We start from the raw sequence: 17,451 nt of genomic DNA, 5'->3' as shown, positions 1-17,451 counted from the left end.
ACGGTTCGGTGTGTGTCCACAGCAGGTTAGGGCCGAGGACGATCGCCATGTTACCGGGAGTCATCTTGTTCGAGTCTTGATACTCACTCAGCTTGGCTAAGAATTTCACTAGATATCTGTAGGATTCAAATGAATTGTTGCATCTCAAAATGCTGCTCAACACATTTTCCTCAACTGCTCACTTAGATCATCATTTTTTGCGACACCTCCCAACCTGAGCAACATGCTGTTTGGGAAAGTAATGTGCCACAGGGGTTTAACCCTGGTCATTATTGACATTCATTGATATTGCAAGAAACCAATTGTACTGCCTTCTGCTGGTGACGGGTGAATATCAGCATGTCGGACCTGCGGCTGCTGTTACCTCTCTTACCTGCAGGTGGTACAGTTTGGACTGAAACTACATTGTTTGATTGTCCTTTTTATTACTGCAGTGGGATCATTTGCAAATACAGGAAATCAGGGGTAAAGCATCTGACCTGAAATTGTTCGAGTTGTCTGTGGGGAGTTTCTCGCACGCTGCATTTAATGCTTGGAGCCTCTTGTCCATATCTTGAATGCTGGAGGAATAAAGAAAATAAATCATTATAGTTTCTAGAGTTGCTCTACTTACGATAAATGTCCCCATTTTTCATTTTGTCAGTTCAGACCCTCTGTGTGAAGACTATTTCCTGTTTTTTTCATTGTGGCCAGTGGTATAACTTTTAATGAGGAACACAAACGGCAACTCACTTGGACGCCTGAATCCATTCATCATAAAGTTCAGTGGTCATCAGTGGCTCGGGGAGCTCACGGAGGTAGGACTTCAGAGCCCCTGTGGGTGCAGAAAACCGGGTGAGCGTACAGGAAACCAGGACTGGTCAGCTTTGTGCGAATAGAGAGAGAAGAAATGTTTTCTATCTTCATAGCACGGGTGAGGCCAGGCCCCCCCCCCCCCCTCCAGGAATTGCCACTCCCATGGCTGCCCAGCACAGATTTCATGTTAATGTGTGAATTGGAAAGCAACGGGAAAGTAACACTGAGGGCAGAGCTGGTGAAGACTGCTCGTGTTTTCACCCCTGTGCATTTGTTTATTGGTCTCTTTGAAAAATAGATTATGTAAAAGGTAGCTGACGGATTACCACAAAACCTGGGGGAAAGATGTGTCATGGGTCGGGGAAGAACCCGGTTCATTTTGATCCAGAACAGAATAAGTGGAGTATCAGGATGAGGAGGCAGATCCAGGAATGTTTTCTCATTGTCTCTAAAATTGTGAGATTGGAATTTTTTTCATTATTTTAATAATTCATGGATCTTGATTAAAAAAACCCATATATATAGACTAATTTATCGACTTAAATCTATGACTGTTCTTTTTTTCCTGACTTAGCGTAACAGAGTATCAGGGTTGTTGTTGTTATGGGAATGGGTTTTGTTTCGAAGCGTCTGTGTGGGTGTAGTTCACCTGCGATGGCGTGCGGGTCACACGAGTACTCCTGCACATCCAGAACTCCACAGTCCAGCGAGGCTTTCAGCTTCTTCAGCTTGGAGTTTGACGGAGCCACTCTGAAGAGGCCCTGCCGCCCACACGAGGAAACACATCATCGTGGGTAATTGTCACATCTAACGTGACCTGCGCTCAAATGATGCACCGAAGTAACAGCCTCTATCGTTGTGCAGGTGACAGATGATGACTGACACGGGTTGGTGCAGGAGAAACATGGAGGCCATACTTAGACTTTATCACTGTCATCCATTATTCAACGCCTATCGGGGGATTTTGATTGGTCTAATTACCACAAACAAACAGGAACTTTGTCAAGGTGATAAATAACCACCATCCCACAGCTGTTGTACTGGTAATGCTTAAATATCTCACAATTTTAATCCCACGTACAGTCTTGTTTTGTGTTCTAAAGATGTTGCTATAAGTCCTTTCACTATACAGGGAGATCAAGTCAGGTTATAACTACTATATAGCAGGACTGTTCTTATAAGGTCCAGTATTTGCCCTATAACACAAATATCTCATCTTATAAACAAAGAAACTTCAGGTAAAACACACAGAAAACTTTAATTCTAGGACTTTTAGTATCTAATGCTTTATTTAAATGTCAATCCTTATAATAATATCACATTTATATGGTAAAATTAGTCTGGTACACTTATGCATGCCTGATTGTGGTTGGTTGTAGTAAGGATAACTGGGTGTGTATTTGGCAATCCACAACAAAATGCAACAATGCAGTGTAACTTATGTATATTTGCTTACATTTGAAGTAAAAGTTATGTGTATCTCTATGTGTGTGTGTGTGTGTGTGTGTGTGTGTGTGTGTGTGCATTGCACTCTACCTCCTCTTGCATGCCACACTCCAGCAACATGGTGACACAGGCTTCGATGGGGAAGGCAATCTCTCTACCACTAATGTTCAGGTGATCCTCCAGAGACTTGCCGTAAGACGGCTTCTCCACCCACGCCTCTGCAACACAAAACGCACACACACACACACACAACAAATAAGCCCTCAGTTTGGTTTAGTGCTTGTAAGGCAGCCATATCTGAAATATGAAGTTGGTAATTAAAGGTTAATGGGGTGGTTATGTGACACTTCAGGGCTATTAATTCCATTACTTCTCATTTTGATATTGCTTCAAGAGCAGAAATGGAACAGATCTCTCAATGATCACGCACATACACACACAACCACACACACAGCCACACACACACCGTGCATGACTCACCTTGGTGAGCTTTAATCTGGGGCAGGATGCTGTGAAGAATTTCTAATGACTTCCTGTGATATTCTGCCTGTGTTTCTATCAGCTGCAGAAGGAGACAGCGGGAAACAATAACAAACAATCCATGGCCAGTGTGTGTCATACAATATAATGCAACTTCTGCTTTTAGATCAAAGAAAAACCAATATCTGATGAGATTCTCCACTGGGATCATAACTTGATTCCATAATAATTATGATCTAATCACATAATAAGATAAACTATACTTACTGTCTGGAAATAATTTGCATAGTCTATTTCTTTGGCCACAAAATTGTACATATCTGCAGACAGCTGATCCTGAAACAGAGAGAAGATGAGACCATATAAGCGATGACTTCAAGTCCCATATAGCTCTGAAGCATCCTCCTGGCTATGCGGTCTATTTGTGTCTATACATGCAGTGGGGTTAAAAATCAAATGTAGAGCAAAGGGACCGGAGGAAGGAATAATACGAATGACTCTGATTGGTGACTCACCCTGCAAATCTCCATCCGATTGGCTGCCTCTTCCATCTCCTCTCTGAGGGACTCGGCCTTGGCGCCTGGCTGCAGCGTGCTCGGGTGACTGGACGACTTGGAGGACTGGTGAAATCTATGGGAATTCAAAAGACACAAATGCCACTGCGTTGAATAGGACACCGTTCCCGCAGACACGTTTCAAAAGCTTGTTATTATAAACCGTCATCTTCAAATTTTATGAACAAGAGCAGGGGCCCTCACCTTGTCCGTGAGGAGTCCATGTCCAAGACGAGTTTCGCTAAGTGCTTCCTCTGTTTCTGGATGTTGGGGATGTCCACCTACAAAAGGAAATGAAGCGAAGGATTACCGTCAGCTCAGATCAAAGTAACAGCCCTTTTATGTAAATCACGACCGCACTCGGCTTGCAAAAAGTGCGGCTCGGTAATTCAGTGGAATCAGGAGGGTGCTGTGGCTAAATTGGTGCATTAAGCAGCAGCGGTGCCCCCCCCTCACCTCTGCGAGCACGTAGAGAGGCTCCACCACGTCTCTCTCTATCTGGAACTCAAACTGGATGAGCTCCAGGGCCAACTTCTCCTCGGTCTCCCCACACATCTTCAGCATCTTCCTGTTTGGTGACAGACAAACACAAAGTCGGAGGCCATGAGATACAACTCAAATGCAGACAAGGGTAATGGGGACACCAAAGAATTCAATAGCCAAATCAATAATTAAAGATGACTGTGTGTGTGTGTGTGTGTGGAAGGGGGGGGGGGTGTGAGTGTTGGCTTGTTAACTACACTGACTTACCCCAGGAGAGAGTCATCTCCCAACACTGCAGCCCCCTCTACCAAACACTGTGCCAGGATCGTCAGTGGTAGTTTCTTCTGTTAGCAGAAAAAACAATAACTGTTATTAAAGCTTCTGTTAGAACTATTGAACATTATCCACAGCCGTATGTCACATCACCACACATCGCATCATTTGCATTGGTTGTCAGTGTCTGAGGGAAGGATGGATGCAGGTACTCACAGACGGGGACTTGACGGACCTCTTCTCCACGTCAGTGCCCTGCTGACCCTGCAGGCAGGCAGTGAGCTTCTTGTGAGTGCTGTGTGTCACCTGCTTGACCAGATCCAGACGCTTCTCCACCTGCAAGAGCACACACACACACACACGTGCATAAGTATAAACACTTTAGTTACAATTCTACACTAGAGTTTTTTTATTAGAATTAAGATCAAAACTAGAAGATGTGTACTTCTTTAAGTGTCATTTCCAATGATCAGAGATGGAAGTTGACAGGATTTAATGTGGGCCAGAAAATTATTCCAGAGTGTGGGTGGTAGTAACAGAGAGAGCTTATGTCAACTTGGCTTTTAACGCGTTAGAGGGCGATCAAAAGGAAACAACTTTGTGAAGATGACCTATAAGAATATGGGATTAAAAGGTCAGTAATGCATTGTGAATGCTAATCATTGAGGGCTTATATAAAAAGCCGGAGGGATGTATAGTCACTTGAAATGAGCAACTTCCAACCATTGCTTTGGGTTTTAGTAACTAATCCTGGAAATGTATCATTTAGTGCAATGATTGATGAACTTGATAAAAAATATGAAATTAAAATCTCTTTTGGGTGGCATCCCAAACTGACTGAGTATCAGCAACAGACAGTGTGAGATGATGTATGGACAATAGGGCAGAAGACAAGCTGTTTACTTTTAGAGAATATTTGCTTTTTCTTGTGAAATACTGGAGAATACATCTCTCTGCCACTAAGCACTGCTCAAATGAGACAATCAGAGAGGGAAGAATCACACTGTTATCATTAAAACGCACACAACAAATGTACTCTGTGCAGATTTCACTCTAAGGAGTCAGAGCACAAGACAAGTTGCAACCACGGATTTCTATTGTGGTCAAACACGACCATCATCATCATTATTATAACATGAATCCCACCAGTGAGGAAACACAGCATGAAGAATGACAGCACAGCATTTGCGTCATCAGGTGTTGTCCCCATCTCGATAAACACTTGCACACATTCACACACACATTTAAAAATAACAGCTTACCTGCAGAAGGTCCTCGCTCAACACCTCTGTTTTTTCTGCCCTGTAAAGAAAACAGTGTGCAACAGTTAGAAGATGAGGGGACAACACAGAATTTAGCTGATGAATATATTTTCATACTGTAACTAAGCAGCACTGCAGATCCCTGATTAATATCTGGTGTGACGGCTTCGTCAAATATTCACATTCAGGCAGCTCTGAGTATTGATGAGGTCAGTGAAACCAAAAACTGTCAAAGTGATTGAGTTTTTAACACATCTGCTTTCAGGTCACACAACACAGCCAGTAAGTCTGAATGTGACAGATCATAACATATCATGCCCGACCTATTTATCAGTTGACCGGTCAAAATTAGCTAATATGAGCTTTTCATATTAAAAGTAGCATTTATGTTTGCAGATATGAAAAGTTGTATCTTATTACAAAGAACTTGTGCATTTATGTTTACATTTATATGAAAATGCTATGTTTTCAATTTCTATATATTTGGTATTATAAAGGTTATGGTTAGATGGCAAGTCTCAATTTCTTCATGAGGGTTTGATAACAGCATCACAACAACTTCTGATATTTTGGTCCATGTCAGTTAGGCTCTAATATACAAAATATAAAAACCATCTTACGAATCTTTTTTGAATGAATCACACAGAGAAATTACATCATAATAAACCCTCTATTGGTTTACAATGACGTGTTAAATGTTGTTTGTCACTGTGATTTGAGGCACGCAAGTCTCTTATCCAAAAATATTTCATAATATTGTTTCTTCGTAAAAATGTTTCTCGTTGTGAAACAAGGTCCAAGGGGTTTTGCACAGGTCTCATTCACTGTGATGTTGAACAGTGCTCCAGAGCTGCACTCTCCGTGCGCATCCATCCCTTTGGAGCATTAGAGTGTGTGAGTGCCCGTGTTTGAATGGTCGTGTTGCTAATTATCTAAGACAATACATATAACAACATATTAATTATCTGGCAAACAGTTCATGCTGTAAACCCGCTGAAGTGGACCAGCCCCTGAGCATGAGTGAAACAGGCAGGGACGGCGGCGAAGGCCACTGACTCAAATCTGTCAGTTCCCACCGAGGAGCTTCACGTCCCACTGTGAATCCATCAGACTGGGGACTTTGCCAAAGTCTGAAAAAAAGGGCTGTGCTGCACTGCCGATGCAGCAGATTAAACTACTCATGCAGGGTAGTGATAGCTATAAGCTTTATCTATATAAATATATGTAATAAGGTGTCGGCTCAGTCCAGAAAGCTTACATTTAAAGATTTTAGTTCTTTGTCTGAACTTCTATAATCCTTACAGCCTTCTATAATCCCATAAAATAAATCGAAAAGGGACATTTTCCCTTTGGAGTAGCTCTAATACAAGTGAATTCCTGTTGGATTTGTTTTCCAGGGACATATTTGGACACACAACAGTAGATATATCTAAAGCAACAATCCAGGACCTATCAGGAGCATCTAATCAGAGCGGAGGAGAACATGTACTTCCTGCCTGGAAGAAAAAGGGCCTGTAGTCTGACAGGGGAGGGGCCGCTTTGTCAGACAGTCTGACCTCTGAGGGGGAGTCCAATCCAGACCTGCAGACCCCCCAACAACCACCCACTGGTGCACAAACTCTCTCATCACTTCCTCTTCCTGTCTGCACAACCTCTTCCTGCTATTGTGCCCTAGCCATGCCAATGCCAATCACAAATAGCTTTTTTTTTGGTATCATTTATTCAAAAACAGCTTCTGAATGTCTCTCTCCATTGCCCAAGACAAAGGGGGAAATGAACCTTGGTTTGAGCTCCATTATTCATCAGTCAGACAAAAAAAAAACATCAGCAGCAAAGAAGTAAAATGCTCTTTCCATGTTTTTGTTCATGTGAAATGCTCTTTTCAGGTCTGTCAAATGAAAACTGTCGAACATGGCATAGCAGCTCTGTGTGTGTCCTGTGGTACCCATGTTGGAGAAAACACAGAAAGGAAATACGCCACTTTTGATTAATGTTGACATGCATACGTGTACACATATTCCATACATTGTTGCCAAACGACAGAGAGCTGAGCTTTAATTATGTCAGTTATTAGCATCCCTGGTTGTCATTGCCAAGACGTGCTCGTCGAGCCATGGGAACTGGGTCAAACCATGTACAAACCGATGGAGCTAATCACAGCCAGCCTCCTGGAAAACTGCTCTGCCCACTGGGCTAGGAGGAAAATACAGGAAATGTGTGTGTGTGTTTGTGTGCGTGTGTGTACTGCATGCATAAGAAAGAGAAAGAGAAAGAACGACAGAGGAGGAAGAAGATTTCTGGCGTGATTTTCAGGATAAGTGTGGTAACAGATTGCTGATTACATGACAAAGTGGGACAAAAATAAACCGAGCCAACACTAAAGTTTGGCACAATTTTGCCGCAACACCCCGACAGCCTCTAACAAAACCTCTAAAACTTCACTTCTATAAAAAGACCTTGCAGACAAGACTATCACACGTGTGAGCTGTGGAGCCCGGAGCCCTGCAATGCAGCTGTGAGGCTCGTCGCTGCCTATCTGGCCTCAGACCCTGGCAGCTGAGGGACCATGACGGACCATGACAGGGGCCCAGCAAAGACACGGGACTAATGGGACAGGGGCTCTCCAGCAGTAACGAGGACATGGAGGAGCTACTCTGTGAGTGATGTTTGGCTGAGGTAGATGGACAACCTGTGAGGCTCTGTGCCCTGGCTGTCTGTGTCAGGGAGCTCCACTGAACAGAGAAACCTTCACACCTTCTCACTGTGTGTTTGTGTGAATGTGGGGGTGTTTTGTTCTGCAGGCTGGTGACTGAGGGAACCCACACTCCCGACAGTTGGTTAAATTGAAAAAAACAACTCATGTTTAAAACGAGGGAATGTGAATTTAACACACAGACATCTAGTGCCCTCGCTGACGACAGCTGATTATGACCCGGACATCAAACGGACCGGAGACTATCTTCAAACGCAGCAAACCGTCTTGCTCTCTGAGCTTGTTTGTTTGCAGACAGTGGTATTTCCTCCTAGGAGAGCAACACTGCACATCATCAGCCTGCGAGGACACAGCGACAGGACACATGGAACACAGGGGTTATTGGAGTAGCTTCACCCTGATATGAAGGTTGAGGTTTGTTTTGTACATAAAAAAAACAACAGAGAAAATTACTGAGACAGTGCAGGTGGAGGCAGAAAAGCCAGTGGGCTCATTTTGAAGATAATCAATTAAAAACTGAAAAGATGTGTGTATTTGATGTGTAAAAGTGTCCAGATGCATTCAAACAAGTGTGAGTTTGGGGGTATGATTGTATACATTGCAGTGGGCATCTTTTAAATATTTTATAGAAGAACAGTTCTTTGCCAACGGTGAGGATTTTAGGAGGATGAAGATCTGAAGATCTGTAGGTTGTCGAGTTCAATGAAAATGGACGTGATAACTGGTTTTGGAGTAAATATTGAATTTTACCTTTAGTTGAATCTTAAAAATAAGAGCAGCGCAAATATATTGATATCATAAATAGTAAAAAACTGAAATTTCTGAATTAGAAGATCAGATTGGGTGTGTGACTCTGATCGGGTTGATATCCTAACAAAACACTTCTGGAGGATCAACGTTTTGTGCAGGGCAGCAGGAGAGTATACTCGCCCAAACTAAATTACAAAGAAGCAGAAGATCTTGGAGATGAGAAGAGAGAATCTTATCAGCAAATACTGTGCGGGGCTGAAAGTAAACGCTGGCAGCCACGTGGGCGGCGTGTTCATGGAGGAGGAAGAAGACTCTGCCAGGTTTATGCCAACCATCTGCCACCTCGCATGCATCCCTTTACCTGGAGCTGCTGATGACTCAATACTGGCACACACACAAGCACTTGCACACGCACACAAACACACACGTCTAAGAGTATGCAGGTTAATTAGCTCAAGGCAAAACACTGAAATTGATCATATTCCAGCTGACAAAATGATTTCTAAATCTTGCTTGATTCAGGGATTCGTCAGTGAAGAGGATGCAAATCTGTGCAAATATGGACGACAGCAGACACCTGAGGAAGATGGATTAGTTGTTGATCCAATTTTTAACCCGGGGGATAAAAATCCAGTCTTTGAATAACTCCCTCTGCACCTCCGATGGTAACATGAACAAAGTGATGATGTGAAGAAGAGCCCTGAAACTGCTGAGCACATCCAAGCGTTTGTATTTACAGCCGGTCAAAGAGGGAGATTGGAAATATCCTCTGTCATTGCAATTCCATAGCATAGATGCACCAAATGCCCAGTTGACTAGTTCAGCTGCACTTTTCAAACAAATATGTCTCATGTAATATATATTTCTAATGTTGGACAGCCGCATGTTCAGCACCCCCACCCCACCCCCCCCACCCCCAGCACTGTGCATGGTTTATGAAAGCATGAATAATCAATGGAAAACGAAAATCAAAGTGCGAAGAAAAGAAAATCGCAATTTCTTGAGCGCGTTGCCTCGGCCACTCGCCAACTGTCAAATGCAAAGTGTTCAGGTCTTATTCAACAAAGAAGAACAAGTGGTCGTGCTCTGGTTCGCTCATGCTGCTCGCCCGGCTATCAGAAGCACTGACTCCGAGGCCTGGAAGGGCCGTGTGTGCTACATGCTATAGGTCCTGTCTGTGCTGCTAGGGGAGGGTACTGGAGCAGAATGGTGGCCCTGGGCCTCAGCAGGGCACCACACGGCCCGGAGCGCTGGCATGAGATCCGGAGTCAACCACACACACACACACACACACACACACAGCTACAGAAACACACTGCAGTCTTCATGCTAGATATTCTCTCTTAATATTTCTCCAATGAATGATTTTTAAAATTTGTTTATTCAGACCTTTACTTCTAGACGGGGGGGGGGGCACTCAGTTTCCTCCCAAATGACAAGACAGAGGGCTGATGGGACGCCGGGATGGTAAAACAGAAAAACACACTTACTGTAGTTGTCCAGTAAACTAGGTCACAGTTCTGTTAAGTATGCAAGAATAACTGTGAGCGGAGTGCACACACACACACACACACACACAACCTACACAGAGTACACACGTGTCCAGAGATGGAGTGAATGAGAGAGAGAGAGAGAGAGAGAGAGAGAGAGAGAGAGAGAGAGAGAGAGAGAGAGAGAGTAAGAGAGAGAGAGAGAGAGAGAGAGAGAGAGAGAGAGAGAGAGAGAGAGAGGAGAGAGAGACTGTGGCATTCAGCAGCGTTTCACTGGAAACACAAGCAGTGAGTTATCTCTAATAACTTTATTTGTGGTGAATAATCTCCATCTTGGCTCTTGACTTAACTGTTCTTTTGCACTATGCACAGGCACACACACACACACACACACACACACACACACACACACACACACACACACACACACACAAATGTAATGAAATGTCCAGTAAAGACAAAGTGTACCATCATGAACCACTCTCTCTCGGTCGCTCTATAATCTCTTTCAGCCATTTTTGAATATTTAACAGTTGGCCCGGCGAAGCCACACGGATGTGATAAAAACAGCTAATACCAAATGAGCGTTTCCAGGGGGCAACCAAGGCAAATGAAAGATTGTACATCCACTGTATAGAAAAGGCTGGTGGAGAATCATCTGTTATAATTTAGGAGCAAACACTATTTAGAAAATGTGAAAATGAGAAACTAAAGGGAAATGAGGGGTAAACAAACCAGGAAAATTGTTATTAGTGGATTAGTGCTTCCTGTTTTGAGCCTATTGGCATTCCTGAATGGAAGGAAGTGGGCATGTTGATAAGGAGTAACCTGTCTCCAGGACAATGTGGTTATTTCTAACAACAGTGGCACTCCACTCAGCTGCCCTCATTTATAGCTGTTTATTACTCAGATTTATACAGCAGATAATTGCATGTGTAGTGGAAAGGCCTCGGGCTGTCGGCCACCAAATACTCACGGTACTTACGAGCAGTACAGTACACTGTGAGAAAGAAAATTAGCTTTCAAACTATTTTCATAGCGCTAACATTACACAACAGTTCAATTTATGCAAATGTTCATCTTCAGGAAAAACACTGATATGACTCGCACAGCAGAGTGAATTTCCATTATCATTTCTAACGGTTGATTGCATAAAACAATTCGCAAATTTAGCTCGAGATAAATATTTAAACTGGACGACCATAATATTACTGATATTAGTCGTTCAATACTAAATCTTCCTTAGACCCTTATCTCGCACTTGAAAGTCTTGCGGCGTGAATTGCATCTGATTCATGTGCTGCATTTCAGTCCGGCCCGGGGGTCACTTCCTGTTGGAGATGAGATTCCGAGCAGCGGACCAGGTTGACCCTGACACCCATGAAACATTGAACCCACTTTAATGTGTTGAGATCAAGCAGCTGTCCCAAACACTGTTGTTGTTCCATTTTGGTTTTTTAACTGCATGTGCTTTTATACACTGGGACTGAGTTCTTAGTGGACCACTGGCACATGGTCTCTTTAAGAGGTTAGTCTGGGGGGGGAATCAGCGACATGGAAAAGAGAGAAGCGGCGCTTTCTGTCCGATATTACATCATCTATCTTTTGATGGCCAAAAAAGGTCCCTTGACAAAGGCTCTTTATCACTAACTCTACCCTTCATGCTGTCTCCGAGAGGCACTGATGGGGTTATGGGAGGGTTATCAACACTGATCTCTGATACTAGCACAATTACTCCAAGGGATCTGCCTTTAAATAAAGAGCCCAATCAAGAATGACTCATGGTGTCTGATCACTGCATGATGACTAATAAAACTCTTAAAGAATGTGCTGCCAGTGAGTGCACTTTTCAGACGAGAGGTAACAACACGGCCATAAGCTACACAAAAGCAATGAATAAAATATCCTATGAAGTCCACTCGTTCTGAGATCTTCACAGTGTCTCATCTACCAAGCCAGCGAATCAGAGGTGGTGGAGGAGGAGGAGGAGGAGGAGGAGGAGGAGGCGGGGGAGGAGGAGGAGGACGGGATGCTGTATTGGCATGCAACAGGGTCTCCCCCTACATCTCATGTTACCTGTCAGCTACCATATGCTCTTGTAGCGTCCCACACATACTGTTAGCAAGAGGTGCACATGTGCAGGATGTAAAACAAGCGAGGGCGTTTTATTTTATGTCGGCAAGTAATTGTTTACAAGACCAACATGTTCAGGGATTCATGCATAGATGCATTTCCCTGTGTCTTTATGTCGCGCTTATTTAAACTCTCTCTTCAGCGCCGAGGCTCAAATGCATGCTCCTACTGCATCATCGCACTGTCGGTGGGAAGAGAAGGAGAAACAGAGTAAGAGTGAGACAATGTGGGAAAGAGAAAGCATCCACAACGAATCTACCAGCTCACCAGTGGCTGCCATTTTAAGATAATTGCATTGTGGAGTGCATGGTGAACAAAAGCCTACCCTGAAGGCACGAGGAGAAACAATGCTCTGACCATACACTCCTTGTATGGTCTGTCATCACACAGGTCGGAGAGGCAGAGTGAGAAGGTGGGCGGGAGGCGAGAGGCTATCGGAGGTTAGGGGTAGAGAAAGTGTTTCCTCAAGATGTATAAAATGGAAAAATGTACTTCCCCCCCTGTCTTTCATGTTCGTATTCACTCCCTGCAGCATAACATGTTCTTACAGACTTTTATCATGGAATTTTTTTAACCGGATCGCCCCAGACCTAGATAGGGTAGTGAGCTGGGAATAGAGAAATAGGTCAAGACAAATGGAGGGTGGGAGCTGGCTGAACCAAAGTAGTCCCTTCCTGACTTGTTCCCTGTGCATCAGGGCATCAAAACGATTACAAGTGTGGTATCTAGAGAAATGCAGATAATCTAGTGAAGTTCATTATCCTTACTAATTCATTTTATCGTCCTTGAAAAATGGTTTGAAAACTGCTGAGGCCTCAATCGCTGCAGAAATACAACAGGTTAAGAAAAACAGAAGAAAATAGAAGCACAAAACACAAATTCAGACATTATTTCTCCGACCTCACAGAAATGTGACACTCTTGTCTCTCCCACTCTACCACAACATATTATATTCAAGCCATATAGAGTATGCATGGCTGCACATCCTCCAGTATGAGGTCTTGCTCCGCGGAGGCTATTGGTCGAGCGGATGATCACGTGACGTGGATCTCTCCCGGGCAGCGGCAGCAGCAGCTGCAGACTTGGAGAGCCAGAGGGGTGCTGACACAGCACACCTGATCGCCAACCCCCCACTGAAAGAAGACCTTCAATCTCCCTCACACATAAGACACATCAAGGACCAGCAGTAACACTAGCACAGACAGACATGGACCACACACCAGAAACAGAGGAGTAGATTAAAAGTCTGCACTCACAACACCCCCCACTCATTATCTCTATATAAAGGAAAATTCCTGCTAACACACACACGTCCACCTTCATCAAACGTTCTGGTTTCCTGCATGGCCTCTTGCTTCTTCTGGATTTGTTGAGTTGGTGGGACGTGACTGAGGATTGGTCAGCACTATCAGCAGCTCCGCGGAGACTCCTGAGGTTCAGGAAGGTCAAACGCACAAACCAACAAGAGTAACCTCCATCCACTCTGTTGATGGCGGAGGCTCGAGTCAGCAGAATTGCAAAGCCCAAGTGAGTACAAGATGGAGCATATGCTAATAGCTATGCTAATGCTTCACTATCTTTGGTCGGTAACACGTGTACGGCTACGAGGAGCCTTTTGATTCAGCTCATGTGGTAAATCAGCGGAAAGACGAGGACATTTCGAGTTTAAACCCAAAGCATGTCCATTGTAGTCGACATAGCACGGTCACACATCTCTGTGTTCAGCTACACATCGCAGTGGGATACCATTCCGCACACATTTCTCTGCTGTGGGTGGTGCTATCATCATCATCCCCCTTCATTGCATAAATAAGGAAGAGCTGTTTACTGTACATGAACCACGGCTCAGCACAACACCTCTTTGACTCCTTCAAAGTCTCAGTGGGGGAGAAGGTGGCAAAGACATCCAATACAAACAAGACAGTCTTCAGTTTTTGAGCAGGTACTTCCACCAACAGTCTGCATAACTCTGTTTAGTTTGTATAATGCAAATATAGAAGAAACTTGGAAGTGATCTGACGCCCTAAATAATGTAATTGTGAAAAAACATTGTCCTAAACACTGTGAAATCAAGATTAAGACAAAGTTGAAAACTGCCCTATGTTGAAGCGTTACAAAGAAGTTGAAAGAAAAGGCCTAGATCCATCCCCTTACTCTGCACACAAAATGTTCATAATCGTGCCAACATAAAAATTAACAACCTAGAATAACCCTCAGAAGAGTGCATGCATATGCTGCTAAGTCCCAACGGTCCCCTGGTGAAACCACATTTAAATTCATGAGTGCAAGATTTTGAATGCATCATGTACGATAATTTTATCATTTTGTGACACTTAGTATTATTGGTTGTAATCTTGATGGTAAAATATGTATCACATGTGTTTATGCATCTCTTCTCATGTGAAGTCTTTCCAGCAAATCGTGCTTTGATGATGAACTTGACTCACGTCTCGTCAACTTGACTGTCCCATCCCTACTCTGGTTGCTTCCGTTAATTTTCCTCAAAGTAAGATAATTTGACCCTTCTGGTACGAAGTGTTGTATGGGTCTTGCCTCACTATTTTTCTTGCGTATACGGCTACAGTTGCATTTGACAGCCTAGCTTTGTCCATTCCTTTCTTAACCTTTTATCCTTCATTACAGAGCCGATGTTTGACACTGTTCAAGGTCACGATAGGGTCAAACCTGCTACTTCTTGCTTCGATCCAAAACTTAAATCAAGTGTCTTTCGCGGAAGCTGCCATTGCCCCGAAGTATTCTGCGTGTGTACATGGCTGGAGATGTCTGATTCTGCTTTGAATTGAGGGTTTGAGATTGGCAGTGCTGGCTGTGAACAGTGGGCACCATTAGTAAGGGGACAGCACTGATCAGGGAGAATAGTGTTGCTCATTACAGCTCTGTGGTGCAGGCCGACCACCTCAGCAGGTTACCACTGCTTCTCTTTAGACAGCCGCACAAAACTGCAGAATGTGAGAAGGACTGGCATGCACTGCATGAGGGGAGTGCATCTAAACACACACAAACACACACACACACACACACACACTTAAGAACTGTCCTCTCTGCTCAGAAGAAGGCCCACAACCTGCCCACCCACACACGTATGAGAACTGGATCACACCCACGCACACTCCACTGAGTCACGAGGAAATGATTATAAAAAGACTGGAGATGGAACAAATCCGCCCGAGCCGAGGTGTAAACACCCCATGCCACTCACTCACACTGCCTTGTAACGATGTAGACCCACACCTCCCTGACCCAATCCCAGAGAACACCTTCTCTGCTTGACAATATCCTGCTCGGCCTCCCTGTGAGGTGAATGCACAGGGTGGGTGGGGGGAGAGCGATAACCCCAGAGGACCTGAGTAAAAGGTCACAACACACCTATTTCTGAGGGGTGGGAATTGGGAATATGCAGGAACCACCCAGATCCTGAGGAGAGGAGGAATGGAAAATATGTGCACATGGGCCTCGTTTTTTATTCAGTTGAATGGATTTAAGGTGCTGGAAAGAGTAATTTGTATTTAAATGAAAACAAGTCTGATGACATTACAAAAGCAAAAAAGTCTATAAGATAAACGCAGGACGAGGAATACGACCTTCAGGGGCACTGACTTGATGACCGACGCCTAGAAGAGGTGTTTCCCTCCTCACAGCTGACATAACTGCGTAATGAAAACATTGCGCCTTTTTTTTTTTTCCTCTCCCCGTTTTCATATCCTATCCGCATCACATTCCACCTCCTGACAGGTTCGATGACAGGAGGCGCATTTAATCACAACACAACTTCACTGAGGCATTTCTTTAATGCTTCATTAGTGGCGTCCGTAGAGGGGGGGGGGGGGGGGGGGTCGTGTGTGTGTGTGTTCGTGCGTGTGTGTGTGTATGTGTGTGTGTGTGTGTGTGTGTGTGTAACGGTGGGAGATACTGCGATTGTCTCTGGATAATGTGTATCCGTGGGCAGGTTGTAATGGGGCAATGCGCCTGCACGCTGCCTATGCGGTAGCCTCTTCCATGGTCATTACGCATAGGGGCACTAAAGGTGTTTCAAACACGGGATAGCCCTTCCGTTTGTCCCTCGTCACCCACCATGGTCCATTCACTGTATTCTGTCCAATTTCATATCACAGAAAATCATAATTACATGCATATGATTCCCATCCAAATTGGGGCCAATGAGGGGGGTATCTCCTCCTTCCCCCAGAATTGCGCACGGACAGCGGTCTCTACTCACCTCCCCACCGTCTGGTTGGCGAGCTGTCGCATCCGATTGAACTGCTTCTTCATCTTGTATTTTCTGCGTTAACACCTACATGGGGGAAATATTCCGCATTATTATTTCTCTCAGTGTGACGGTCCGTGCTCCACAGCGGCGCAAAACAGAATCCACGCCGTCACATCGTCCTTCCCTCATCGCAAAGTGCCGACGCAGAAAAACTTGTCCCGCGATTACTAGTAAGTTTTTTCCTTTTTTTTTCTCCAGATGATATTTTCTCTACATTCGCTCCATCGCCTGCGCAGTGATGCTGGAGCCCCTTCGCCGCGGACACGCACAGGCAGGGAGCGACAGCAGCGACGAGCAGCCCCGCGGCTGCGCACTGCTGCAAACTGGGAAATGTAGTAAATCAACGCAGAGCCTCGACGAAAGGAGAAGCCGGTCTGGGCTGTTTCAACCACGACGTGTATTTCCCGCAGGTTTGAGATAAGGTGGGAATTATTCTTCTATTCACAGAAGGTTGTTGTAAGTGATCAAACAGCCATCGTCTATATGTTAATTTGTTTTTAATAAACCTTTTAATAAGTCTGGTTTTCAGCACTTTGCTATCACAGGTTATTTACAGTATAATTTTGCTATTATCTTGAACCACTTATTACAAGCATTTATATGACAACTGATTGATTTCAAAATGTTGAGAGTTGCATTGTTATAAAAACGTTTACAGGTTAATACCTTGAGAGGGACATACATACATACACACATACACATATTTACATACACATATACATACACCCCTAATTTAAAAAACACACATTGGTTAATTATTGTGTTGAAAACGTGGAGAATATAT

General features: G+C 44.1%; 1 protein-coding gene across 4 annotated transcripts in view; it reads right to left on the bottom strand.

The window, feature by feature from the left end:
- arhgap44a (Rho GTPase activating protein 44a) overlaps nucleotides 1-17,007 on the bottom strand; it is a 28,229-nt gene extending 11,222 nt beyond the window's left edge. For all 4 annotated transcript variants that reach the window (XM_062407352.1, XM_062407353.1, XM_062407355.1 and 1 more), the window contains exons 1-14: nucleotides 16,617-17,007; nucleotides 5,294-5,333; nucleotides 4,248-4,367; nucleotides 4,026-4,102; nucleotides 3,732-3,843; nucleotides 3,480-3,556; nucleotides 3,237-3,351; nucleotides 2,989-3,057; nucleotides 2,722-2,803; nucleotides 2,332-2,459; nucleotides 1,445-1,556; nucleotides 733-814; nucleotides 480-560; nucleotides 3-116 (exon numbers count right to left, since the gene is read on the bottom strand). In XM_062407352.1, the coding sequence (XP_062263336.1) occupies nucleotides 3-116; nucleotides 480-560; nucleotides 733-814; nucleotides 1,445-1,556; nucleotides 2,332-2,459; nucleotides 2,722-2,803; nucleotides 2,989-3,057; nucleotides 3,237-3,351; nucleotides 3,480-3,556; nucleotides 3,732-3,843; nucleotides 4,026-4,102; nucleotides 4,248-4,367; nucleotides 5,294-5,333; nucleotides 16,617-16,669 (1,262 nt within the window). In that variant the 5' untranslated portion in view covers nucleotides 16,670-17,007. The remainder of the gene's footprint in view (nucleotides 1-2; nucleotides 117-479; nucleotides 561-732; nucleotides 815-1,444; nucleotides 1,557-2,331; nucleotides 2,460-2,721; nucleotides 2,804-2,988; nucleotides 3,058-3,236; nucleotides 3,352-3,479; nucleotides 3,557-3,731; nucleotides 3,844-4,025; nucleotides 4,103-4,247; nucleotides 4,368-5,293; nucleotides 5,334-16,616) is intronic.
- Nucleotides 17,008-17,451: the final 444 nt, after the last annotated feature.

The sequence above is a fragment of the Platichthys flesus genome, chromosome 16, assembly GCF_949316205.1.
Source record: "Platichthys flesus chromosome 16, fPlaFle2.1, whole genome shotgun sequence".
Classification (NCBI taxonomy): domain Eukaryota; kingdom Metazoa; phylum Chordata; class Actinopteri; order Pleuronectiformes; family Pleuronectidae; genus Platichthys; species Platichthys flesus.
This window is presented reverse-complemented; position numbering and strand designations above follow the sequence as displayed.